At 41.2% G+C, this 26,504-nt stretch overlaps 2 protein-coding genes across 2 annotated transcripts in view; one reads left to right on the top strand and one right to left on the bottom strand.

Moving 5' to 3' along the window:
* Window positions 1-13,501, top strand: part of JARID2 (jumonji and AT-rich interaction domain containing 2) — a 203,632-nt gene extending 190,131 nt beyond the window's left edge. Inside the window, 6 exon segments of the mRNA XM_082753912.1 lie at window positions 1-64; window positions 937-1,119; window positions 6,171-6,301; window positions 8,329-8,512; window positions 10,052-10,159; window positions 11,581-13,501. The exon segment at window positions 1-64 is cut by the window's left edge and continues 29 nt beyond it. Of these exon segments, the coding sequence (XP_082610038.1) occupies window positions 1-64; window positions 937-1,119; window positions 6,171-6,301; window positions 8,329-8,512; window positions 10,052-10,159; window positions 11,581-11,757 (847 nt within the window). The 3' untranslated portion in view covers window positions 11,758-13,501.
* A 703-nt stretch (window positions 13,502-14,204) lies between these two features.
* The window catches only part of DTNBP1 (dystrobrevin binding protein 1), a 69,294-nt gene continuing 56,994 nt past the window's right edge, over window positions 14,205-26,504 (bottom strand). Inside the window, exons 8-10 of the mRNA XM_082753911.1 lie at window positions 20,398-20,553; window positions 18,343-18,486; window positions 14,205-15,114 (exon numbers count right to left, since the gene is read on the bottom strand). Coding sequence (XP_082610037.1) covers window positions 14,867-15,114; window positions 18,343-18,486; window positions 20,398-20,553 — 548 coding nt within the window. The 3' untranslated portion in view covers window positions 14,205-14,866. The remainder of the gene's footprint in view (window positions 15,115-18,342; window positions 18,487-20,397; window positions 20,554-26,504) is intronic.

Raw genomic sequence — 26,504 nt, forward strand, 5'->3', positions numbered from 1 at the left:
GGTACATACCCTGCTGCAAGCCAATGGCACTCCAGGGCTGGAAATGCTTGAAAGTAATGTAATGGTAGGTTAATACTGGGAGTGAGGTATTCCATTTGAGAACCCAAGGCTAATCAGAAGGCTGGTGTTTGGAAATCTATTTCTTCTTCTTTTTTTTTTTTTTTTTTAATTTAATTTTATTTTTTTTCCCCTTACACTACAGTGATGCTGTTGTGAAAATACGGACACTTTATACTTGCAGCATTCACCCATGTGTCATTTTTCTAGCATAGCTAACATTAAAGTGTTGGAAGTAAAATAAACATGACAGTGCAGTAAATGTCCATTTTTAATGCTGTCCATGATGTATTTGAACTCACAAAGTGAATGTTTTGTAATCAATTCATCTGCCATGACTGACATTTTATGATGCAGTCATGGATATGAGAAGCCCCATACTTTGAAGGATTTCAAAAATTTGTTGGCTCCCTTGTTTATTTTATAGATAATGATTTCCATTTAGAGCATTTAAGAATAAATCTGGGAGAACACAACAAATTTCTTGGCTGTCCATTTTACCATCCCTAACAAAAGTGTAAACGCAAGATGGATCCAATGACACGTCTGTCTAGAGTAATCTGGATGGAAAAACAAATGGCTTACATTACTTCTATTATTATTATTACTATTACAGATAGCATGTTTCTGAGGCTTTGTGTTTGAGATTCTTTGGCAAGTGAAAGTTTCAACTATTGGTTTCAGAAGAGAAACATCTGTAATTCTCACTCCGAATAACTAAGTTTCAGCATGTGCAAAAGGGAAGAGAGAAAGTAGAGCGGAGTTGTTAGCAGGGTGTAGCTTTTCTCCAGAACTAGTGGCAGTACCCAGCAAGGAAGGGGATCAAATTGTACAACAAAGTTCTGAATTTATTTCTTTATTGTTTTTATGTCTTTCTAGATCTCCCCAGAAATCTTGTGTAAGGAGGGGATCAGGGTGCACCGTACTGTACAGCAGAGCGGGCAGTTTGTTGTCTGTTTTCCTGGATCCTTTGTGTCTAAAGTGTGTTGTGGCTATAGTGTTTCTGAAACAGTGCACTTTGCTACCACCCAGTGGACAAGTATGGGTTTTAAAACAGCCAAGGTAAGTTGAGAAAAGGAGTTAAAATGGATTCACCACCCCGACATCTAAAACTAGAGAAAAGAGCAAAACAGACATTCCAGGATTGATAGTATTGTGAGACCAGTACAACTATGTTTATTTTTGTGGAATATTAAATTAAAAAAAAAAAAAAAAAAAAAAAAAAGAAAAAATATGCAAGGCATATGATGATACAGTGTTTTCAGAAAAGCAATTAAGTTAATAATTGATAACTAAAAACTTCTGTATATTTGACAAATCCAGAAGATTATTATGCCTGCAGACCAGTTTGCAAGGAAGCTTTTCAAAAATCCCTTCAGAGCTACTGATAATATATTGTATTAAGTTTACTACATTTTTTAGGTGATGTTTTCTAGAACCATTAGAATCTCAGGTGCAAGTATCTGAATAACTGTGCTTGTTAGCTTTTATGGTAGGCAGAGTCAGTTAACACTCACAGCTGCATTGCTTGTCTTTCTCTGCCCCTTCATTCAGGAAAAGCTGTTGATCAGGGCAATTTCAATTTTAATCAACTTGAAAGTTCTTAGGTTCACTGACCAGCCCGTCTTATACTAAGCTGTAAATAAAACTTCCAATCCCGTTTTCACACAACCAACTGAGGTAGACTGTCTGCAGAAACAGCTGAATTGCCCAGTCCTGATTTTGGCTACATTTCTTTGTTCTAAGACAAACAATATATTTGGCTAATTGTGTGTCTGACCTCCTCAAATACACTATGGGTTACAGATGCTATTTTGGTAGTGTTTTCTAGCTAAGCCAATAGTAAATTATCGTTTACAGCTTCATACCAAGTGGTTAGTAAGTAATTAATTATAATATGTCCACACCTAGGTTTTGGTTCTTTAGGGTTAATGGAATTCTTCCAGTCTGGTTATACTAACTGTATAATAACTTAGTTTGAAATAAAAGGTTATTTTATTACAGATTTATTTTGGGGGAAGGTGGGAATTGTATATGTGTGTAGGTAAGGAATGAAAATACTGAGCTGACCTTTCGTGTCTGAAGGTACACTACTATATTACCACCATATGCTGTATTTATTGCTCTACTGAACACTTGTTTGATATTGTGAAAATGCGACTCTTGTAAGAGACAGAAAATCACTATGCAGCAATTAAAAAGCTCTTCCTGGTGCCTCAGATTCTGAAGAACAGTTTCTTTTGATTAACTTTTAAAAACTTTGCACTGGGTAGATACAACCTGACTGAAAATCCAGCGTATCCTAACCTATAATAACCTGCCTTGGAAATTGAAGTTACAAACTTTACAAGAACCATAGATACGTGTTTATATAAAATAGCTCTGGAAACACCTACTACACTGTTTTTTCTGTCTTTATTTTCCTCATTTTATTTCCTCAAACTCTCCTATATTCTTAACTCTCTTAACTTTTGGAAATTCTTCCTCATTTCCTTTACTTTATCAAGGCACGCTGCCATTTTCTAAGGCTGACCGGGACTGGGCTTTTCAAAGATTGTGAAAAGTTCTGTGTATAATGAGCAAGTTTCCCCTTTTGGACTGTTAATGAACTTTCTGAAAAACAAATGTATCTTACTGTCTTTCAGTTCTGGACAGCAATATTGACAGTTTTTGGCTGTTTGATATATTGACTTTGCTTTCCCTCTGTGATACTGTGACTTGATTTTTATAGTGACACTCTTTATATTACTAAACAATGTTGTTTTATTTCATGTATTGAATGACCACTGAATCTTCTTTAATATATGCAAAAAAAATGAAATTCTGCATCTGAAGTTGCATTGATTCCAGTTTATAAGGAGTTTGGGATAAATGTCGGGATAAAGGGAGTTTATATAAAGCCTTGTGTAAAGGGACAGACAGGTTTCAGTTGAGCTGTAAACTTTGGAAAAGCATCCTAAATGCCTTGGGAATTTTTAGACTAAGGAGAAGGCTTACAGGTAGGGAAGAGTTTGCGTGTTCAGTGGCAAAGGGGAAACTCCAGATAAGGCACTGGGCAGAGTCAGTAAAACTCATTATGGAAAATGGGACTAGATATATGCATGCTGGTCTGGAGGCTTGGAAGTTGGAATGTCTGCTTTTAGAGGAGGGCTTTGGTAGCACAGGGCCTACCAAGATGCTGGCAGAGGCTTTATGTGTATCGTCCCAAAGATTTACTTTGGGTTATGAATATGCTTTTAAAACACCATGCAATTACCACTCCTTGGTTCCTATCACAGAGCTCTCTTAGTCTGAGCAGGCTGGGTTGCTTTCAGATGAAGCTAAATGGGAAGAGGCAGAAATAAATGCACTTCATATCCTGCAGACCAGGCTAGGCTTCTTGAAGGTAGTCTTCAGCTTTACACACACACATCCTCTGGGTGTTTGGGTCCTCAGCACTGACTGTTTCACTCTACACATCTGCTCTTCCTGCCTCACAATATTTGATAGCACAGGCATCATCCATGGCATACTAAAGGTTGTGAGAGGAAACCCCCCAGCAAAGAGGGAACCCCCCACTAAGCTTGGCATGCCTAACCACCAGAAGAAAGGCGTCTATCTGAAGTAAGACAGAAATCCCCTTTATGTCCAAAAGGTGAAAATGCAAATAGAACAACTCCCTTCCCACCCGAAACTGCAGCAAGATGAACGCAAACACAGACTAATGCAGGCCAAAAAGAGATTCTGAAGAACAACTGGCTAAAGGCAAGAAGAACAAAAAATGTATAAAAGAACGAGAATGGGGAAATCAAACGTGGCTTTTGTAGAGAGATCGTGTCCTCCAGGCCTCGAAACTTCCTGCAGGACGTATGGACAAAGAAGATCCAGTTGTCAGGGTGTGCTAGCATTTCTGAAAGCCTTCTGGTAAAGCTCCTCAGTTGGGGCTCTTAAAGAAACTAACCTGCCATGGCCCAAGGGGGAAAAGTCATGCACAGAAAAACAACGGGTACGAAGACAAGCAGAGGATGGAAACACGTGGACAGTTTTTATCATGGAGGGAGGTCTCTGACTGTGTTCCTCGGGAAGACCAGCACGGTTCAATGTATCCACGACTAACCTAGAAAAGGAAGCGTGTAGCAAAAATAATCTTTTATACTGAGGGTATCGATGTTACTGGTAGCAAAAATTAAAGCTATGAGGTGTGACAGAGAGAGACCATGATGCTGAATGGTCTGAGTGAGAAAATCCTAGGTGAAATTCAGTGCTGAGAAATTTTGAATGACTCACGTGGGAGTAAGAAAAATCCTAATTTGACAGACATGCTGATAGGCTCCAGAAGAGCTCCTGCTGCTGAGGAAGGAGGCTTTCAGCTTCCTGCGGAACTGTCAGCAAAGTGCTCCAGAGAGGTTTTTCTTTTTTAAGAAATTGCATGTTAGGAAATCCAGGGACAGAGCAGAAAAGGGAGCAGAAACACTGGTATATTCATATGCCCATGACTTGAATACTTGCGCAATTCTGAATCCCTAATTGCAAAAAAGATAGTGGAACTAGAAAAAGTAGAGTGGAGATTGATGAATAAAGGTTTGAATTATCCTGTGTTAACTATAAGAGCCTGGAAAATTAATGAGCAAGAGAAGTATGTGAGAGTAAGACCAACTACAAAGTGGCAGGAAGATGATAATTATGATGGGAATGTTCGGTGTCTCTCATGGCATTAAAAATGTCATTAGAGAAATGATTAGGCAGCAGGTCGAAGCCAAACAGAAGTCTGTTTTAAAATACTTATCTGTGCGTTTCAGTACTGTACGTCAGAGCAGATTGCACAGGGACTCAGAAATTCAGATCAATGCCCAGCCCCAGTGGGTTGTGTTACACACAGCACACGTTTATGGCTTCGGGCCCTGGGCTGCCAGCTGTGCACCATGGCAATGTGTCTGCTCTTCTGGAGCTTTTCTCAAGCCAGCTACCACGGCCTTTTTCCCTGCCTGTGGGGTGTTGTCTGTGTGGGCTTTTGGTCTGATTTCGTGTGGCTGTTGTAATGCAGCCTCGGACAGTCCATGAACCAAATCCAGTGGGCACCAGCACTCCTGCAGCGCCCAGAGGTGCTGCTGTTCCAGCCCCTGGCTGGCTCTAGTAAAGAGAACACACTGCAAGGGACGCTTTTCTTACCTGTGAACACCTTTTGAACACTTTTCGGTCAGCAAAGGGTATTACCATTAAAAGCATAAGCAGAGAGGAGCCAGTCTGAGGCAAAACTGAGCAGAACTGAAGCTCCCTCTTTAGCCCATTGCCTCCTTACCCTGACATCAGCCTGTTCTGCTCGTGCTTGTCTTTATTCCTAATCACCTCTTACGTCTGTGGTGTTGTAAGGATGAAAAACGAGGACAGCCCTGGGCCTGCAGCAGGTCAGAAGAGGTCTGACAGGATAGCTGAGAGTAGGCATTGCGTATTACTGAGCTTCGGTGATCGGGTTGCTTCTCTTGGCCTCCACAGGAAAAATGCATTTTTAGGGAGGGGATCTAAAAGTGGTGGTTCCTCCACTTCAGTGAACTGCGTACTGATGTAAACCCAGGCATCATTTTTTCATTTTTCTCATTCTCCTGACATCTCTTGGCTTTTCCAGTGGTGAAATGTGATTTTTGTTTTCTGAAAAAAGAGTACCTGAAATGTGGTGGCACTGGAGTACTCTTTCTTTCTGTCCGTACATGCAGATCTTTTCCTCTGCATTAAATTTCAGTGAAGTGTGCTAGGACATGGTAACACACAGACCGATTTCTTAGTATAAATGCTACTGCAGGTACTTACTGACCTTGTAAGAAAACAAAGTGTTAGCTATAATGGGCACTAGGATATTCTCTGAGGAAGCAGTTCATTGTGACTGGTAGCATGCATTTGGTTTGGGTGTTAGAGCTTCCTGTGGCACTGGTTCACCTAAAGCATGTGCAGAAAGTCTTCTTTCATAGTCCAGTGCTGGATATAAATTAGGAACCTAAGTACTTTGGTTAATTTAGACTAAAGAAGGTTTTATTTTGGGTTGTTTTAGAAGGCTACTTTTTGCTGCATTGAATTCATTCTAGGTAACTTTTTTGCTTTCAAAATTTGCTGAAGAGATAATTTGGAACTTTCTGTTCCAGGAAATGAAGAGACGACGTATAGCCAAACCATTTTCAATGGAGAAGTTGCTTTATCAGATCGCAACAGCGGAAGCAAAAAAGGAAAATGGACCGACTCTGAGTACGATATCATCACTTCTTGGAGAGCTCAGGTAACGAACTGGGGGCCTGGTGTACCTATTTTGTTTTCATTGACAGACTCCCGAGGTGGATAATGTAAGTAACCATTCCAGACACGTATCTGGCACGTCCTTAACCAAGCGAGAGCCCAGCAAATCTGTTTGAAGACAGCCGCATGTGGAAGAAGCAGTTTCCTCGGCTGCTGTGAGGGTGCCCGTGGTTAGGATGTCTTACTCTAAGAATTCCATACTGCTGGCACCATCCAAGAACTGAAGAACAGGTTGGCTCGGGTTTTTCTGTCCTTGGGTCTTGATGCTGAGAGTCAAGACTTCCTGATGTGTTACGTGAGCTATTCGGTGCCAGGCGGTTAGATGCCGCTTAGCTTTTAACCCCTTGGCATCAGCAGCCGCTGTCAATCCATGCCAGCAGCGTGGGTTTTGCAGCAGGAACCCTTGTCTTCAGCATCAAGATCCTTACAGTCGTAATGTCGTTTGTATACAGAAAGATTTTGTTTTTTTTTCTTCAACCACTGAGTAAGTGAGCAGCTTGTGCATGGGTGCTCATGCATCTTGCATTAGCATTTGAACGTTTTTAACAACAAAAGCTTCACACTCCTTTTTCTCTCCACAGTGATTAAGGAAACATGTTTAGGGTTTCTCTAAAGATAGGTAAAAAAAAAAAAAGAAAAAAAAAAAAAAAGAAAATATAATGTTGCCTGGCTTCCTGTGTAATGTTCTTCTCTTTTGTTCCCTACCATGTAGTTGCTACCTATCTTTCAAGTTTGTGACAACTGGTACTCGAGATGTCAAGAAAGTTTTGATGAATGGAATCTACAAAAACTGTATTTAACTAACTAGCATGTTCATTTGGCAAGCTTCCAGTGACATATTGAAGGGGAACGCAGCCCATGAGCTGTTTTAGTGTTCAGAAAGAAATGCAAAGAGGTGTGCTGACTCCCCCTTCCAGGTGTGCTGACTGCTTTGCCTGCAGCTGGTTGTCCTGCAGGAATAATCACTTCTACGCACACTTTTTTTTTTTTTTTTTTTTCCTTGAAGAGGAAAAGGCTGCAAATGCGAAAGGTGAAACAGAAATGTTGGTGCTTGCTGTAAGAAATCACATCGACCTCTATCAGAGTGGTTCTCAAACTTGTTCCTATACTGAGGTTGGAATTCTCTGGAGAATCTCAGTCCTTCCCGTGGCTGCTTATGTAAAACAAAACCCCAAACCAGCCTGAAAAAAATAACCAAAGCGGAACAATGCACCCTGTATTTTTTTTTCTCTTTGTTTGTTTTGCTCGTATGCTGTGTCTTTTGCTGCCTCCTTTCCTGACCTGCCTCGGGTGCTCAGTTTCCCCAGGCCATTTGCTTAGCATGGCTCTCTGGCTCTCTGCCCCTCTTCAGCGGTGTCTGGCGGTGAGATTTGTTATCCTCCCCTTCTGCTCAGCTCCCTCCACACTCGCTGTCTTCCTCCCAGCTGCAACCTGCCCTGCAGTCCCTCCGAGGTGTCTGCTGGCCACCTTGCAGACACAGCGGGTGGAGGGCGGCTGGAGGGCTTTGTCGTTGTTCCTAGTTGACATCTCCTCCTTTTTCCCTCGGGTGTACAGCAAGATCAGGTCCTTGGTTCAGCGCTGCCTCCTGGTGAAGGTGGCTGTGTTACTCCTGGCAGCATCGGCTCCTCCTCCTCCTCCTCCTCCAGGTGGCTTTTGGCAACTTCAGGGAAGGCAGGCACATTAGCCACATCTCCCAGCTCTCCACACGCCCCACCGACCTCGAGGGAGCACTCGGCAGTCCCCAGTTCTTTGTGGAGCAGTTTGAGAACCACTGGCTTGATACAGTGGTCGCTGTTACAAGCCTGAGATGACTTTTGCAATTAGGCAGCATTTCTGTGGTGCCGGCCGTCTCTCACCACGCGTAGGGAATGGCACCAAACTCCTGTAACACTCAGGGCTGTGCTGCGTGCAATTAAGATTTCGGTGATGATCGTGGTCAAAGGGTGATTGTACTTGGCTTTGTGGTGTCAGGAAGAAATCCCAGTTACTAATTGCATCCGATATTCACAGGGACACGGAGCTGAGGCAGCGGCGGCAGCTGTATGAGGCAGGTCTCCACTCTTCAGCACGCTACGGCAGCCACGACAGCAGCAGCACGGGGGTGGATGGAAAGAAAAAGCCTCGAAAGTGGTTGCAGTTAGAAACGTCGGAGAGGAGATGTCAGATTTGTCAGCACTTGTGCTATCTTTCCATGGTAGGTCAAATCCTCAGCCCCCCGTTCTGTTTGCAACACACTGTAATGGACTGGGAGTGTCTGAGAGAAGACGCACGACTTACGGGGTCATCTCGTGCGCCTCACACGGGCTGCAGGGATGTTGATGTGTCAGAATGCTTATCGCCTGAGGCAGTGGTGACAACAGTTAGTGCCAGCCGGCTTCCTCCCCCGTAAGGAAGGGTTGAAGGAGCCACATGAGCTACTCTCGGACACCCACCTGCACATCTTCATTGCAATAAGAGGGGTAATGAAAATACCTGCAGGCTGCCCACAGCAGTAAGTCGTGGCAGAACGCTGCTCAGGGTGAGCTGGGAACTCAGATGTATGCCCCGAGTCTCAGGCGTGCAGGTACAGCCCCTGCTGCTCTAGTTTCCCTGCAGGGCAGATTGCAGGGTAGATGTGTCCCAGCTGTCAAGCTACGATGCTGTTTGACAACCTGTCCACTGGAAAATAGGAAGGCACGCCTGTGAACTTTCTCTGTTTGTACAAGTACCTGCCTACTGGCTTCCAAAGGCGTGCCAACCACTGTGGTAACGCTTTCAGGTTTTTAGCTGTATACAGAACAACCAGAAATGCAGCAGCTTCGTTAAATATACAAAAAGCCCCCCACCCCCCCAATCTTACGCATCACCTCATGCCAAGATCAAATACTTAAATATGATACAGTGTGTGTCCATAGTCAGCCTTTTTTTTCCTGTCAACTTTTTTTTTTCCTTTCCATTAGAGATTTCAGTTTCTTGATGGAAATCCAATGTTCCTGTTGAATGATGCGATGTAGCTGTCCCTCCCTATGACAGAATACACTGTTGAGCCATGTCTTTAGACCACTGGGCAGCTAAGACATGTTTAAGCAGCACTACTTTGAACTAACTTCAAAATGAGTTAGTTAGTTTAAAAAAAAATCAAACCAACCAAAAACTCCAATCCTGGTCAGTTTGCTGTGGATACGATGAAGTTGTGTATGTGTAAAAAAAGGGAATGACTTTTCCTTGTCATTCTTAACAGCAATAAGGGACAACAAGTCAACTTGTTTGTCGAATTCCAAGCTTTGTGTTTTTGGTAGCTAGCCAGCTGAGTAAATGTGACCTCTGCTGAATAAGACAGTAACTAGGGCATCCTCTGGCTAAACTTTTGATTTGATTCTTACTCAAGGCAGCATTTAGAGTAACAAGAAACTGCTGATTTCAAGAAACTTTTAGGTTATATATTAGATACCAGTAAAGCTTTATACATGTAACAGTATTTAGATTCATCCTTCATATCTAATGGTGTAGGTTTTTTTAATTAATATATATCAGCCAGCATTAGCACTCAAAAAGGAATATACACTTTCTTCTTAGTTCGTTCCAAATTATTGCACAGTGTATGTCCATCTTGTTTACTCCTCCCTTCACTAATTTATGGTGAGGTACAGGTACAGTAAATCACATATTACAGTGGGAAATACTGTGTGCATAACACAGCTACAGTTTGGAGCTTACTGCATATCCCTCCCTCTCCCCCTTCCTCTTTTGATAGGTTGTACAGGAGAATGAAAACGTTGTCTTCTGCTTGGAGTGTGCCCTGCGGCATGTGGAGAAACAGAAGTCGTGTCGGGGACTGAAAATGATGTACCGTTACGATGAGGTCTGTATGAGCGTAGCTCTGCGGTGCTGGTTGCCTTTGTACTGAAAACCTGGGACTAGACTTAGCTCTTTGTCATGCCAAGGCCTCAGGAGACTGCGTTGTGATGATCTCAGTAGCAGAAAGAGAGGGAAACATGATTACAAAGATGAAGCCTGAAGTGGGTGGTAGAGATCAGAGATGCCATTTAGTTCTTTGGGGTGCTGTAAAACATGAGGCTATGCTTTGTTTGGTTAATTAATGGTCACTTCTGTGCTGTTGGTAGCTGAAAATGCACTTTTGACTTACAAGAGGTCCAGCCTGAACCTTCTAAAGCCATCTTGTAGAGTACTTCTAGGTGAGAGTTCCAGTAATGGCTTGGAGTAAAGCACAAATGAACTCAAACTGACGATGTAGGACTGTGCCTGGGTTCTGGGCAAACAAAATCAGCTCTTTAAGATCAGTGCTGGTACAAGCTGCCCCTAGACAGATGTCTCAGCAGTTTCTGATGTATGTGCATGGGGGTCCAGAAAACAAACAGAAGGTCAGAGTGAGGCTGGGAACGAGCGTGCCACTGTGGCTTGCTTCGATTTTAATTGTGGGCTCTGTAACATGCTAAACACTGAAGAGTTTCAGGAAACTTCTCAGAAATCTAAATGTATTTCTTGTATTCTTGAGATTGTTTAGTCTCGTATATCCTGTGTTTTCAATGGAATTGCTAACTGTTGAGGTTTTCAAAGCCACTCTTCATCAGAATCACATACAGTAATAATTTTTGCTAGGTTTTATAATTACAAAGGTACTTTGGGCTACATTGGAAAAGAAGAAAATCTCTCCTTGAATACTGCATGTTTATTATTTTTTCAAATGAAAATTTCTGCACTTCTGAAAGATGCTAAATGCATGCCTGGAGGTTTTTACATGATTTTTTTGAGGGCTGTGAATAGGGGTGAGGAGAGAGAGAGAAAGAGGCTGCATGTCAAATGCCATATGTTAAAGCTATTTTTTAACTGTTGGCTATACTTAATTAGGAGCCTGCTTCAACCTTGCACAAAACTAACTTCCCAAAATTCCTACCAGGATGGGAAAGACAATTCAGACAAATTGCCATCCACCCCCAAACTTCATCAAATCGCTGAGTATAATGAGATCAGGAGTGGCGATGTAGCCAAGACGCTCGGATGTGCTGATCAGGGACTTCTGTCTCTTTCTTATCTCGGTGCCCACAGCCCTTTCTCCTGCATGGCAGCAGCTGTAGTTCTGTAGCAGCTGATTACTGTCTTTAAGGGTAGAGCAGGGAAATTTCAGCAAGTAGATTTTTTTTTTTTTTAATCTTGGCTGGGTGCTTTCAGTCAAAAAGGCAACATTACCTATATGTCAATTAGAAGTGCCCGGATAAAGAAAAAATGCTGATTTGTGTTCTGTTTTTCCCACTTTCTGAACAGGAGCAAATAATCAGTCTAGTCAATCAAATCTGTGGAAAAGTATCTGGTAAAAATGGCAGCATTGAGAACTGTATCAGCAAGCCTACACCAAAAAGAGGACCTCGTAAGAGAGCGACAGTCGACGTGCCATCATCTAGGCTTTCATCCTCCAGTTCATCCAAAAGTGCTTCAAGTTAATCCTGAAGATGCCAACACTCTCATTTTGTCAATTTATATATATTTTTTGTAATTATTATACCATAGTTTGGAGTACTTGCTGTAGAATACAAGCTGTCTTTGCACTAGCTCTAAAGAAGATTTTCTTCTGGTTTTAGAGAACTAATTTTGTTTTAGCATTAAACTGTTGAATTTTTTTTTTTTTTGTACTTAGACTAGATAGATACAGCAGTCTGATTTTTTTAAACTGCCGTATGTTCACTGTTTTAAAACCGGCAAGGGGCTGATAAAATATTAATTTGTATTGTCCCTATGGCTGAAAAAATAAAAAGCCTTTTTGGTAACTGTGAAAAAAGGCTTTTAACCCATTTTTTGAATAGGTTAAAGTTTGATGTGTTTTATAATTTGTTCTCCAGTCATGTGAGCAGATTTTTCTAGAGAGAAAAGGGATAGGAGACAAAAACTTGAAAGAAATTGCTTTACTTTGGCTGTCTTTTATTCTGTCACAGCAAGATGAGTTTTGTAATTTTTTAAATTGGAGAATACACACTTTCTTTGGGAGGTTTTGGCAGCTGAAGATGGACTTTGTTTCCTAACTGTAGGCAAAAGGAGGAGATTTGGAGTATGTTCTCTTTTACCAGCACATCACTATGCATCTGTTTTGAGGGGAAAAAAATAAAAATTAAAAAAAAAAAAAGGAAAAAAAAAAAGACTGCCTGCCTTGAGGAGTCATGTGAGGGAAAACTGTGCCTGATTTCATTAGGAAATCCATTCTGTTATTTTTTGGTGCTGTTGGCTACTTTATCAAAAACCCTTCAATAGCATCCTTTAAAAAAAAAAAAAAGAAAAAAGAAAAAAAAGTGATTGAAGCCATAAGTGCTTCTTTTGTCATAGACGTGCAATCTTTCTAACATTCCATTTCCATTCCACTGCTGTTTTTCACACCTTTACACAGTCGAGCATTAATTTTTGTTTTGAATTTGTTTCATTATATGATCACATTTAGAGCCACTAGCAGGTCTGCATATTTCTTTTGAATGTGAAAATGCATTTGCTTTCATCTTGTCTATTTTTTCTCTTCATGTTGTAACAAAAAAAAAAATCACACCTTTTGTACATATGCCTGTAAATTTTTTTAAATACTTGAGCCTTTTCTTGGGGTGGGGGGAGGGATGGTGAAGAGACAAGATGAAGAAAAGCCTTACGTTTCACTTTCTTCATCGGTTGGATTGGATGCTTACAGGGTTTTTCTTGTAACATTTATAAGTGCTGCTTACATCACTGAACAACAACAAAAAATAATAATGGAGTAGCTGTTGCCCTTTTCTGGTTGTGTGTACAGTATGTGTGGAATAAAAAAGGGAAAATGTTTTCACAAACTGTTTTGTTTCGTAATTGAATTCAACAATACCGTAGCTACCCATATTGCACTGAGCTTGCCAGTGGTGACTGTCAGGAAAGTCCTATAATACAATTTGTTGGTTGTTGTTGCAGAAGACTGAACTGTTTTGGAATATTTAACAATAACATAAACAGAGTCAAGTGTTTTCAAATGTGGTTGTCTGGTTTTTATGGCCTTGCTGTGTACTTTTTCCCTCTTGACAGTAAACTTCTGACTATGGCTTACAGTTTGACATTTAATTTATTAGCGCTGCTCTGCTCTCTTTCCTTGTAAGGAAAGACTTCATGTTGTTTATTGCCAGTTTTTTGTTTACTTTCCAGGTTTGTACTACGAGGTTTAATAAAAAAACAAAACTTTTTTGGACACTTTGTCTGTCTTCTGGAAAGTGAGTGAGTAAAGTAAGCTCCTTCAAGAAAGATTTCTTTCAACAAATGCTGGTTAAATACAAAGTATCAGATCATAGGCAGTGAGCTTCTAGCTTGCACACCCTAGAGGTGAGGAAACACTTTGTCAGATACCAGGAGCTGCAGCGAGTCCTTAAGGAAACTGGGCACCTCCCAGCTGGCTAGCAGCAGGAGGTGCCTCAATCCCAACCATTAGTGTGTCAGGGAAAGGCCCAGGAAGAGATCTATGTCACAGCTCATCCTTTTACTTACGCTGCTTCTGATTACATTCCTTTTCTCAGTGCATGAAGAGCAGGAGTCAGGAAACTTCTCAAAGGAGAGCAGATCCCTGCAGAGTGTGAGACTTGACAAGAAACAGGTGTTAGACAGGTTCAGTCCTCCGTTTCAGAGAGAAAATGACTGCAGAAAAAAATGAGGGCAGTAAGATGATGACTATAGGCAAGGCCTAAATTTTGTAAAATGTATTCACTTAATTTATAATTTATTCAGCTTCATTTCCCTTAAGTTGCTGGCTTGCATCAGTGTAGTCAAACAGATGTTACCATGGAAAAGTAAATTACACTGGTGCTCAGTATAAATAACCACTTTTTCTGATTGCTGAATTAGTCTCCTCTGTTCACTGTCATGAAGAAAATATTTGGGCAATCAAGTAAAAGACATGGTTGGGATAGAAATACTTTATTTTATCTCAAAAGAGGAGTAAGCTTATACAATGCTACGGTATCTGCTCCACAAGGAGTAAAACATTTCAGTACGCATCTCTCCTCCTTTGATAGCTTTTTTTTTTTGTTTCCTTAACACCTATGATTAATAAGTTGGTCCTGAATAAGAAGTGTGAAAGAGTAGATACTGCTGCTTTAGTAGACAAAGGCAGTAGGCAGACAGTAGGTAGTAAAGAGTAGAAAATTGCTTTTCATTTTGGTTTGGATCCTAAATCTTCAGTTGCAGCAGCTGAAAACATGCAAGGAACAATTTGGGTTCATTAATATACATCAAATCTAAGTATTTCCCATCAGCCATTTAAAGGTTAGTGGTCATAGTAACTTTTATCTTTCCCCTTTAATTCTTTTATACATGGTATATACAAAAGTTTTACTGCTCCCCTGAGCCCCAAGACTACTGTTAAAGTGTGTGTGCTTTAGGCATTTTTTTTTTTTTTTTTAAAAACCAACCTCCACATGACTGGCAATTCTGTAAAAAGGCTGTATGACTAGTAAAAAGGTCTGGCTGTTACGATTGGTTTAGCAAATTGTTACACAGGCAAGCTCCGCATTCATTTGTTCATTCATTCCAAAGTCATTCTTAAAGGATATGGTTTTACGATTCAAATAGTTTGAGAGTCACTTTCATCACTAACATCTGAAGCACCCTTTCTTTCGGTTACAGCAGTGAGAGCAGTGTCCACTTGAACTTCTTCTTCATCGGACTGAATAACCGGAGACTCCCCTTCACTGGCTTCTTGGCTGGCAGAATCAGTACAGGTTGACGACAGCGAGGACAGTTTCTGTCGTAACTCAGACTGGCTGGGAACCTGGAGACTGATCTCGTTCACATAGGTGTTGGAGTCGGGCCCTTACGGTCGGAAAAACAACAACAACAACAATCAAGCTCTGGCTCTGAACCCAGACGTCAGCACATTAACTCAACTCAAAGCTGGTTTTTGAGCGCATTTAAAGCTCCTTCACTTCTCTCAATGCTTTTGCGAGATGCCATAAGGAATCTCCCAAAACACAAAGCTGCCTTCGGGCTTTTCTGACACTGTTCTCAAGTATAAGTCACAGTTGGTTTTAATGTGGTTCTGATGGTGTGCTTGTCTCTCACTCACTCTTGCATTGCTATACTGGAGATCAAATAAGACTGCAGGAGCGTTGCGTCCTGTTGCAGTTAGCTGATGCCCTGTTTGCCAAGACTCCTTACTCATCCCCCTAACTCTGACTCATAAAGTCCACCCAGACTTCAGCATGTGCTGAGAATCAGCACCAACAGGAGAATCCTGCACAAAACTCCACCAGCTGCCTGTCCAACAGAACGACACAAAAAATCCTGAGTGCAAAACAAAAATCCCACAACCAAAGCCACAAATAACCTGGGAGACAGACAATAAAAAGCCATCTCCAGATTTGACTGAAAATGAAGATGCAGAAGCAAAACAGATCCTTGCACTACAGCATGGCACAATTCCTTTTGTAAAGCAGTAGTACAGCTCAAGTAACTGCGAATGGGATTTTAGGACTATGCTTCCTCTATACCCTACGCAAAAAGGCTTTTTCTAGGCAAATTCTGTGTAATGGTGTTCACTTAGTTTGAGAGTTCAGATTTCAAAGTTATTTACATCCTCTTCTCTGGCCACTTCTGGCAGTAAATAAGGAAAAATGGGGAAGCATCTACTTTTTATATCTGATCCACCATTTAAAACCCTTGTTTTCTTACCTGCTATGCCTGCTATAAACTCTTAGAGCACCCAGCTTCAGCACTGGGTAACCTTAGTAAGAAAATCCTTCCCAAAACCCTGTGGGATTATTTAAGAATCTTATTAAAACAAGTTTCAAGACAGTCCAGGTAGAAATGAGCTGATGACAACACCTTAGCCCTGCCCAAGGCTGGCTGCAGAGCAGTTCACGCTGCATCGCCCTACAAGTGCTCCTCACAGTCTTACCAAGTAACTCAGAGTGTAATTTTAACAAGAAAACAGCCATAACAGCATCTGGAGGCAACAGGAGCTGCTTCTACTGGAGGTAAGGTACACAAGGTGTAGCTCGGGCACACTTCTTGCCCCAGCTGTCTGCAATCTTCAGTTCTGGACTTAAACTCAGGCAGCAAATAGCCCTGCGTGTGACACTGCCTTAGCCTCTCTGGGACACAGGAACTTCAGGGGGAGGCAACAAAGACAGACACTGAGCACAAGTGGCGCTAGGTAGATGTTTCCACAGACACCTGTCTGTATGCTGTGCACACCTGCACGCTTTAGATTAACTGACACCACGCACCCAGAAGGGCTTTGGAGTGGCAGAGATGAGTCAATTTTTCAGTACAGCTTGCTAGCTACAATGAAAAACCAATGCCCATAAACTGGCACCATTTATAGCAAGACAAATTTGAAAACGTTTTAATGTCTTCAGCTTATTTTCATTTTTACCAGTTACTGACATAACTTACCTGCTTTTTGTGGTGCTCAGTAAAATAGTGAAATCTTTCCCTGACCATCCCACCTCTCCACTGCCAGCACAATGAAGAGCTAAGAGTTACCTCATTTTTCTGAGAACGCAGACTACTGCGCATCTGACTTGATACTAGGATGCAAGGTCCTCACTCAGAGCAAGTAAATCCCTTCTAACCAGAGTGAAAGGAATTGTCTTGAGCCACAAAAGTCAGATTCACAGGGCTGTTCCACTGAGTAGTAACAACTGTGCAAGTCTTGCTGCAAGCCCATCCCACCTCTGTGTTTAATATAAAGTGCTGGCACATTATAGCACTATTACACTATATTACAGTGTGCATGTGTATGAATATAATAAATATATATACACTGTAATACTCACATTACAATACAAAATGAATACAGTTATTTCAAAGGCTAATAAATTTTAAACCTATTTAGGCAAAAAACAACCACATTTAGTAGACTCTGCGCTTCCTTAGCTAATCCAGTTACACTGTTTGTTGTCAAGACACGAGGCCTCTTGATCCAACATCTGCCAAAAACAGCCTAGGGAAAACAGCCCTGGTTTCTGTAATTACTTGCATGCGCAAACAGTGATTAACTTTACTAATACACGACCTGGATGTTCGTCAAAAAACAGCCATCTGAATTTAGTTTTTGCAGTAAAACAAAAACCTTTAGTTATCGCATGCCTCGACCACTTTCCATAAGCTTTTCACGTTCACAGCAGGTAGTAATACGGAGGAAGAAAATTACCACAGGATATTCTTAAGTCTTCTTTACTTATCCCAAAATATAGGGTAGGATTTAGAGTGCACTGTTCCTTCACTGTAAGTACTGTTATAGAAATATTTCAACTTGTATTTTGAAAAGAAATCTATAGACATTTAAAGGAGCTTCTTCATCTTCCCCAGGAAAACTCATTTTGGTTCTTTTATTTTAGTACTAAAATAAGTTTTTAATTGGGAAAACACATTTCCCTAGTGGATAACTTATCCAGAACTACTAACGCCTTGCTGTAAGCAGACTCCCCCATCATGCTGCAACTTACCAAAACCTACATCTGGTTTTGTTCATCAGAATGCATAAAACAAATTTTGGATTACTATTTAATCCAATGTAGCTAATATCAGAAGGCTACACAGAAGAGCTGCAGTATCAGAACCACTCTTTAGAAGCTTCCAGAAGTGCTGTATACATATGTACTGCTGCATTCAGTCAGGTTTCTGAATATACCTCACTGAAGATCTTGCATTATACAGCTGGTCCAAATATACTTGAAAATACCAAATTCTGAATCTGTTTCTCAGAAAGCAGTCTTAAAAATAAAAACCCAACCACTGCAAATGTTCTGATGGTGATTGGTTTGTTAGAATGACCTCTATCAACTTATATCAAGAGAAAAGCCCCAGAAAACTTCATGTAACACATAACTGATCCATATATGAGATGAAGTTTTAGTAACCAGAGTCCAGAAGCGAGCTCTCTCGCATCACAACTTAAGGTGAACATTCTGAAAACCACTAGTGAAAAACATTGAATCGACGTAATGTTTTATGAGGTAACTTCATGGCATATTAAAGCAACTGTGGTGATTTATCACTTTGTTTCTAAGCACACTGTCATTACTAGTATCATACCCAGCATGGGAGAAAGCATATTATTGTCCTCGCCTCCTGAGTTTAAAAAGACATCAAGTGCTTCTTGGTCAGACATGTCCATTAGGTCCATCTGTTCCAGCATGTCCACATTCACTTCCATGGAAGACATACTGCCAATTGGCTCTGTAGTAAAAATAGTGCAGTGAGCAGACTGACAATCAGCTACACAACGTTATTACCTATAAAGGCTTTCATAGCTACTATAATTGTATGCATTAGTAATAATTAAACCAGATATGGAAGGAGCACACACACGTCAGATTGCTCAGCGGCAATCTCAGCCCAAATCCAAAGACTCTCCGTGCAATATTTGTTGTAAAACTAGTGTCCATTATAACTTTTACAAAACTAAATATTTTTAGAAAAAATATTTATAGCAACAGCAGCAGAAATAGGAGAAGTTGAGGCTCAGGGACAAACACTGAAGTTTTCCATTTTGCCACACCCCCCTCAACTAAAAGTCTTTTCAGAGAAAAAACAAACACACACATTTAAACACACAATCACTAAATGTCAATAAACATGGGGTATGGAAACTAGAAATAGGAATTAATAGAGAGCAGTCATTCTTCCTCATTCCATCAATCAGTGCAACAAGTGACAGCAGTATACAAAGCCTAGGCTGATGCCCAGTGTCTTCTCCCAGCATGGGGACTTCACAGCATTAATTATTCAAGCAAACTATTTATTGTTGTCAGTATAAAACTGACAAATCACAAGGGAATTAAATACCTGAGTGAGCATCTTATTCCTTGAGTAATAAAGCGTACAAACACAGAAGAAGCATGTTCGGGAGTTCTCAAGATTTAAGTCCAATTGCTCCATGTGTAACACCAAATATAATTAACAGTTTCATGGTTTATACAAGTTTAACAATTACACTGTTAAAAGCCTTCATATTGAACTGACATAAAATCGTGTCACTCAATGTTTTTTTTTTTCCATACATACCACAGTTTTACATGTATTGTGGGATCGAATTTTTCATAGGAACAATTTCTTTTATATGTATGGGTTCTGCATTATACTACAAAGCTGAAATTCAGAAAGGTGTGCATCCATCTCTCTCAGAGTACTGCATCCACTAGCAGCAGTGACGATGCTGATTTTTAGTGTGAGTGGATTACACACACACACACACCAGAAACTAGGAGATGCAAACTCAATTCATTCCTAGATCAAAGGAATTTAAAGCTTACATATCCCACTTCTCAGAAGACTGTCCAAGCAACCAATATAGAGCATTCTGCAGATTCGTATTTATAGCACTTGTGCAGAGAAATCAAAATCTTGGATTGTATTCCCTGCTCCAGCATTGCAAATGACAGCAGACCTGGTCTCAGAGCAGGGACAAAATCTCTACATTTTTCCTGCTACACAAATGACGTTATTTCCTGCTTTCTTTCTGGTCCTACAAAGCTTTTGGGCCAACAGATGGATACCTCCCCCACAGAAGTGTCTGCAGTCTACGGCATTCTTGTGCTTTAACTAGCAGGGAGATGCCAGACTTGTCTCATAATAAGGAGAGAGCTTAGTCTGTATTTCTCATGTCCAAATCACACACTCTGCACATTACACAGACAACGTAAGAAGCTACCATCTGGGAACTGTTTTGAAAGACAACACTGACATTTGCCTACACCTTTAAATTTTTTTTCTGAGGCGTGTTCTGCCAGGTGATGATCCCACTTTGGAATGTGAGTGCACAGAAGTGATCACCTCTATCCACATTTCCAAAGATAAGGACACCCTCATGAGCTGCAAGGAGTGCCGTTCCAGGTGTACCTCAGAGCTTTGCATTACCTCAGACAGCAAGCAGAGAGTCTGACAGATTTTCTAAAGTTTTCTTGATTTTCCCCTGGGACCCAAAGGTTGCTTTAAGAGCTTATTTAAATTTTCAGTTCCACCAAGAGAGAATGTAGACATTGCAATGCTTCAGCTACCCACATTAAACCCACTGCTGACTGCGACCCCTAAACAACATTCTCTACATTGTGAGTATGTGGATGATACAAAAGGTATTTTAAAACTTGCCTCGCCTCTCTGCTATCTGCAAGTATCCTGTAGAGAGGTATTGTTCCATATCCTGCTGAAAGGCTTCTTCAAAGAATTTCTGACGTTCCTTTAGCTTCATCTGCTGGGTGTGCTCCATATCCAGAACCTTCTGTGCATGTTCAGCATCCAGCTCAGCTGAGCATAAAACAAAAAAAAAAAACAACAAACAAAATAAATAAATCATGTGTATACCCCCCTGCCTCTCAAGATTTGAAAGCTACAGCTAAGTTCAATAGTGACAGACTGTTGTTACAGACTGTTAACACAGGCTGTTATAAAAAGGAGACTTCTGTGCTTTGCAACTATATTTTAAAACTGACAGGCTAAGAATACTATATCAGGCAGCATAATCTTAACATTAAAGTGATATAATTATTTATCCTGAGGCAAGATGCAGATTCCTTGAACTGCATAAACTGCAACACCTGAAAGCACCATTATCAATAACCAGGATTTCAGAATCAGTTAATGCTGCTGCTGCTATTGTACATACCTGACACACACAAAATTAATAATTTGACTGTTTCAGCGCATTTTCATCACAATCCATTACGAATACAAGTGGAAAGATATGTATGTATGCATGTATGTGCAAACATAGAGATACACATACACACGCGTGTATTGTCTGTGTGAGACATCCTGGTTTTGTCAACCTTTAGATAGACTGGGAAAATATCTTGAAGATATCTTAGATGTAGTGCAGGTGTATATCCAGAGAAGCTGCAGGGGCAGCCTGACTTGACACGAGGTAGGTAATCAGTACTGTTTTCAATGACAACAGCACACAGCCAATAACAGCAATACATAGGGTCTTTTCTGTATGCAGCAGCGAAGGTGGTGATGATACTGACACCAAACAAGCAGAGCCAACTGCCATGAATTACTAAGACAGTGCCAAAAAGAAAAGGCCTGCTTGCATAACTTGTTCAGACATACAGTGACAGCCAAATTTGCTTCTACATATCTAACGCTGGGTCTCTAGCAGTTCCTGATTTCTACAGAGAAACAAGTATTCGACTGTGTTTCAACAGAAGATCTCCTTCCAGCCTTTTTGCTCTACAGGAGTCACTGGGCAGATGATGTATAAAAAAATGAATTGTCGTGTTCAGTGAAGAATAACATCTTCTAGGATAAGATCTAAGCTGCTGAAGCACTAACAGTAGCCAGACTACTACCACAATATGCTTCAGCAAAAATGCTTTTGGGAGAAATACACGAATTGAAAGTGTTCCTCTCAAAGTTCTCTGTCCATTTGTCTAAGCTGGTCTCACGAGCTCTCTGCTTCCAGTAAAAAGAAGAAACCGCTAGCAGAGCAGCTGATGGAAAGGGTGGGGGCGGCAAGAAGAGCTGCAGCTCTGGGCTGTGCTACCCATTAGGGAACGCTCCAACAAATACTGCTGGGTAAGAAATTCCAAGCTTTCACACATCAGACAGACACAGCTAGAATATGGCATCCATATGGATAAATGCTGAAAGAGCACAACGTTTTCTAGGATAAGCATCGTGTCGATCTTCCAGGGAAAATGCTGTATTAACGGTATTTTAAAATAAGGAATTAATTAAAAAGCATTTACCATAATGGAGAGTACTATCAAAATCCCAAAAATGTTTTATTAAACCAGGCAAAAATATTAAGAGAGCAGTAATTCCTTCTGTAGCCTGCATCAAGGTCACAGTCCACACACAGAAGCATCCAAGCTGTGATCGCTGCCAAAAGGAGCTATAAAACTGGACTGACAAACCAAACATCCATTACACCATCAATAAATTAGCCGAAATCTTTTTCTTACAGCAAATTTCAGAAGTAAAAGATCAGCGTGTTATAAGGGAAGCACTTTCCTTTCAGTCAACACATCCTTATTATCAATTACACAGCTGTGTACAAGGACTCCCTATTCCCTGGGGCGAGCCCTTTACTACAGTCCCGAATGATACGCAATTATTAACAGCATTGTGGATGGGGCAGAAATGCTATTCAATTCTAATAATAAAAGCCGGCGGCTCTCACTGACAACAGAAATTTCCTATTTTCTAATATATTCTGACAGTTTTGCACTCTGTATTGGTAGCTCAGGATATTTTAAGCCCCAAAATAGAGATGGTCTCCAAGAAACATATGCAACTGACACAACTTTCCTAGCTTTGCATTATCTTGTTTATTTTCTCCTTTTGCCTCAGATGTTCTGTTAACTATTGCAACTACCACTGGCCATGGCTAAATGCTAAGAGTTAGTTGCCTGCTGTACTGACATGCTCCAAAAAACCCTCAACATACGCTAGCTGAAGAGCTCCCCTAGGCTCGCTCTCCAACGTCAGCCGTAGAGGGTTAACATGGGAACCTCGCCGCATGATTTCACACTCTGCCAGGTAGAATAAAAGCTGCTGCTTGGCTAGGCAAAAACAAACTGCCACACCTGGGGCTTCTGTTTGTTGTCAGAAATGTTAAGGATGGCTGCAGCAACAGAAAACAGGTGCATTATTTATTTATTTATTTATTTATTTATTTATTTATTTCCCCCACAAATCCACGAGTAATTTTTAGGTGTTTATAAAATACTGAATTGACCCAGCAAGTCTATTAAGTCCCAGAGCTCTGAGGAAGACAACATCATCCCTCACCCATACCCCCTCATGCTGCTCCTGTCCACGTGTGAATTCTTACAGACATCACTGAGACCCGACACACTTAAAATATTATCACATTCACCACACAATTGTACCTTTGAGTTAGTAACTGCATCGTTTCTGAAACATGCTGCTGTGTGCACAGGAAAAAAAGGCAGACTGCAGCGGAAATGCTCACTTGCAGCTCGACGCTGACTTACAGGAGTTGCCATGATAACCCATGTACAGGGCAACTTCCAACTCCGAGCCAGCTATGACTTTGGGGAGAGCGGAACTAAAAGGAGGCAAAATAGTTATTAAAAACTGGAAACTGAGGTACTGATGTGCAGTTCTTTGCCCTGTCCCCAGGACCAGCCGCCGGTACCATCGCAGCGGCCATCCCACAGCCCACCTCCCTCGCAGCCACGGCACGGCCTGCTCCTCCTGAGGCCACGCAGTGATGGCGACACAGTGATGGCGCTCTGCCACTCGACTTCCACTTGCTACAAAACCTCTTTTCCTATAAAGTGTTCCCAAAAGCAGGCAGTTGGGTCTGTCACTGAAGCAGCCCCCAGCCCAAAGAAGCACACGCAACCTCACTGAGGTGCCACAGGGCCCTCACCTCCTCTGGCGAGGGGATTTACCTGGCAGATTTGGGGAGCACTCTATTTCCCCCCCAACGCCTCAGCAGGAGAAAAAGCCACAGTCTCTGGTGCTCTCGCCCCTGTAGATCCTGCCTCTGCTGGTTAATGGGCCCAGGAAAGCCGTGCCAACTAATTCCAGTCATTAAAAGGACTGCTCTCTGAGGTCAAAGGAAAAAAACAGTGCTGGGAGAGTAATTGATTCTCCCTACAGGTGTCATCCCACTCCCCTCCTAGAAGCTCTTTCTCTACAAAAACCTCACCACATAGCTGTGCAAATAGGCCAAACACAAGTCAAGACAACACTTTTTTTTGCCTCAGCCCTCACTGGTAAGCACTCTAGCCACACCACCCAACTTGCAGAAGGCAAAGGCAGGGACTGGGAGAATGAAGACCTGTCCAGTGTAGGAGGAGATCAGGTTCAAGACCATCTAAGGAACCTAAAGGTGCAGAGCTGGTGTTGTTCAACCTTGAGAAGAGAAGGCACTGGGAAGACTTTACAGTGGCCTTCCAGTGCCTAGAGGGGGCCTACAGGAAAGCTGGGGAGAGACTCTGTGTCAGGGGGTGCAGTGATAGGACAAGGGGTAATGGCTTTAAACTGAAAAAGGGTAGATTTAGATTAGATATAAGGAAGAAATTCTTCCCTCAGAGGGTGGTGAGGCCCTGGCACAGGCTGCCCAGAGAAGCTGTGGGTGCCCCATCCCTGGAGGTGCTCAAGGCCAGGCTGGATGGGGCCCTGGGCAGCCTGGTCTGGTGGGAGGTGTCCCTGCCCATGGCAGGGGGCTGGAACCGGGTGATCTCTTCCAGCCCAAACCATTCTCTGATTTTCCAGTTATACAAAACATGTTTCCTGAATAAGTATGGCTACAAATAAAACAAATTAGAAGAATGACTACAAAAAAAAAAGCAGCAATTGGAAACACTGTTTTGAGATTGCTAACACATCCCCTAGTCCTGACAAGAAAGTGAAAGATGTCAAGCTGTCCAAATAGATGGCTTTTGGTGCTTTTATACTGTTATCCAGTCAGTTTACTTCTCCTCAATTAACGTACTACATTATAGCTCCTGTCAGCCCGATCCTCCAGCCTCCCTCAGGCCCTCTGGGTGCCCTCCATCACCTCCTCCAGGAAGGACTGGTGCTCTGGCCATTACCAGCGTCCTCGTGCAGTATGGTCCATCAGCTGCCACCCCCTAAGCCAGCCGGACAAACAGCTGTTTACCCCTCTCATTGCCCATCCATCCAGACTGTAACTTCACAATTTGCGTACAAGAATATTCTGTGAGACTGTCAAGACTTGTATACTCCCACCATTAGGAAGCTGGCTGTTCACAGAACAGCTGAAAGCCTTCAAACATCGGGATGATGAAAACGTAAAAACAGACAACAGATGACAGCCAACCAAGTTTTCAAATACACTACAACTGGGTAATACAGGCTTACAGCTGCCTCATTATTTAATTTAACCTCTTAAGTACAGTATAAAAACAAGACAAGATGCTGCAGAGTGCCTCAAATAACACAGGTTTTCTCAAAAATGTTTGAGTTATTCCTGATGGAATTTAGAAAACACTTCACTAATGTGAGGAAGGAAGTCCACTCTATACTTTGCTGAGAAGCAGTGGGGAAACTGAAAAAAAGAAAAAAAAAAAAAAAAAAGGATATAGGTACAAAAAGTCTTTCTGATCCAAGTATGAAAGAAAACAAAATAAGAGAAGACTAAAAGATGTAATTGTTTTAAAACTCTGATTCAACAATTCATCTGTAAAGTAAAAAATTTCTCTTTCAAGTGCAAATTCAAATAACCGCAAACCAAAAATTAAGTCCTGACTGACTTGCCACTGAAGTTGGGTTTTTGCTAGAGTGCAGTGACACAGGATTTTGCTTCAGTCAGTGAAGTCTCCAAAATGTCATCTCTATTGGAAAAATATACATAGCTCCAAAAGAGATTTATTCCCTTGAAATTCTTGTATGAAGAAATATTCCACTAAAATCAAGATTACTTAAAGAAATTTTATTAAAAGACCAGACATTAAAAATTATTGCATTCCTTGATAATTTTTAACTGGAGTTTTTATAGATCGCATCAGAATATGGGAATGCTAATTAGCCAAGAAATATTCCAGTCGAGAGGGAAATCAGAGGTTTCACCAGTGCAGAGGAATTATTATTTAAGTTTCCCATTAAGCAGTTTCAGTAAGTTGGCTTACCTTGAAAGCTCCTTCTAAATAAACAAATTGCTTACTTGAGATCCTTCAAAAAATACAGAGTAAGCCTCAGTAAATGTCAGAACAAACTACTGAAAATAACTGCATGCATATGTCAAGATTCCAGTTATTAAAACAGCACCTGGAGGAAAAAGCAGCTTCCGACCAACACAACAGGAAACACAACTTGGGAAAAGGTTTCCTTGTAACTCCAAACCTTATCTGGCTACCAGGAAATCGTTATAATTAAGAGATACTAAAAATACGCCCTACCAAACAGTACAAAATGGGTTCAAAAAAATGTAACTACATCTAGGATTAAAAATTTGTAAAAAAGAAAAAAATCACACAAACCTTTATAACCATATGCCTCACATGCTGTGAAAAGAATAGTAGAGCTTGACGGTATGAGGATTGTGCAGGTCAGCTAAGCAAAAGGTTATCACATTTACATTTATTTTACTTTCACATTTTTCCTAGCTCTCTCCTACTCTGTAAAACCTTGAAAGCATGAAGTGACCTTTCTGATGCAGACCCAGGGCTTGCTTACTGCAGATGAGGATACACCTGAGCTAGGGAGAGACTGCACCCAGTTAACAAAGGTTTGGGTTTGTTTTGTTTTTTAACCAATTA

The sequence above is a fragment of the Aythya marila genome (assembly GCF_965140915.1).
Source record: "Aythya marila genome assembly, chromosome: 2".
NCBI classification, from domain to species: Eukaryota; Metazoa; Chordata; class Aves; order Anseriformes; family Anatidae; genus Aythya; species Aythya marila.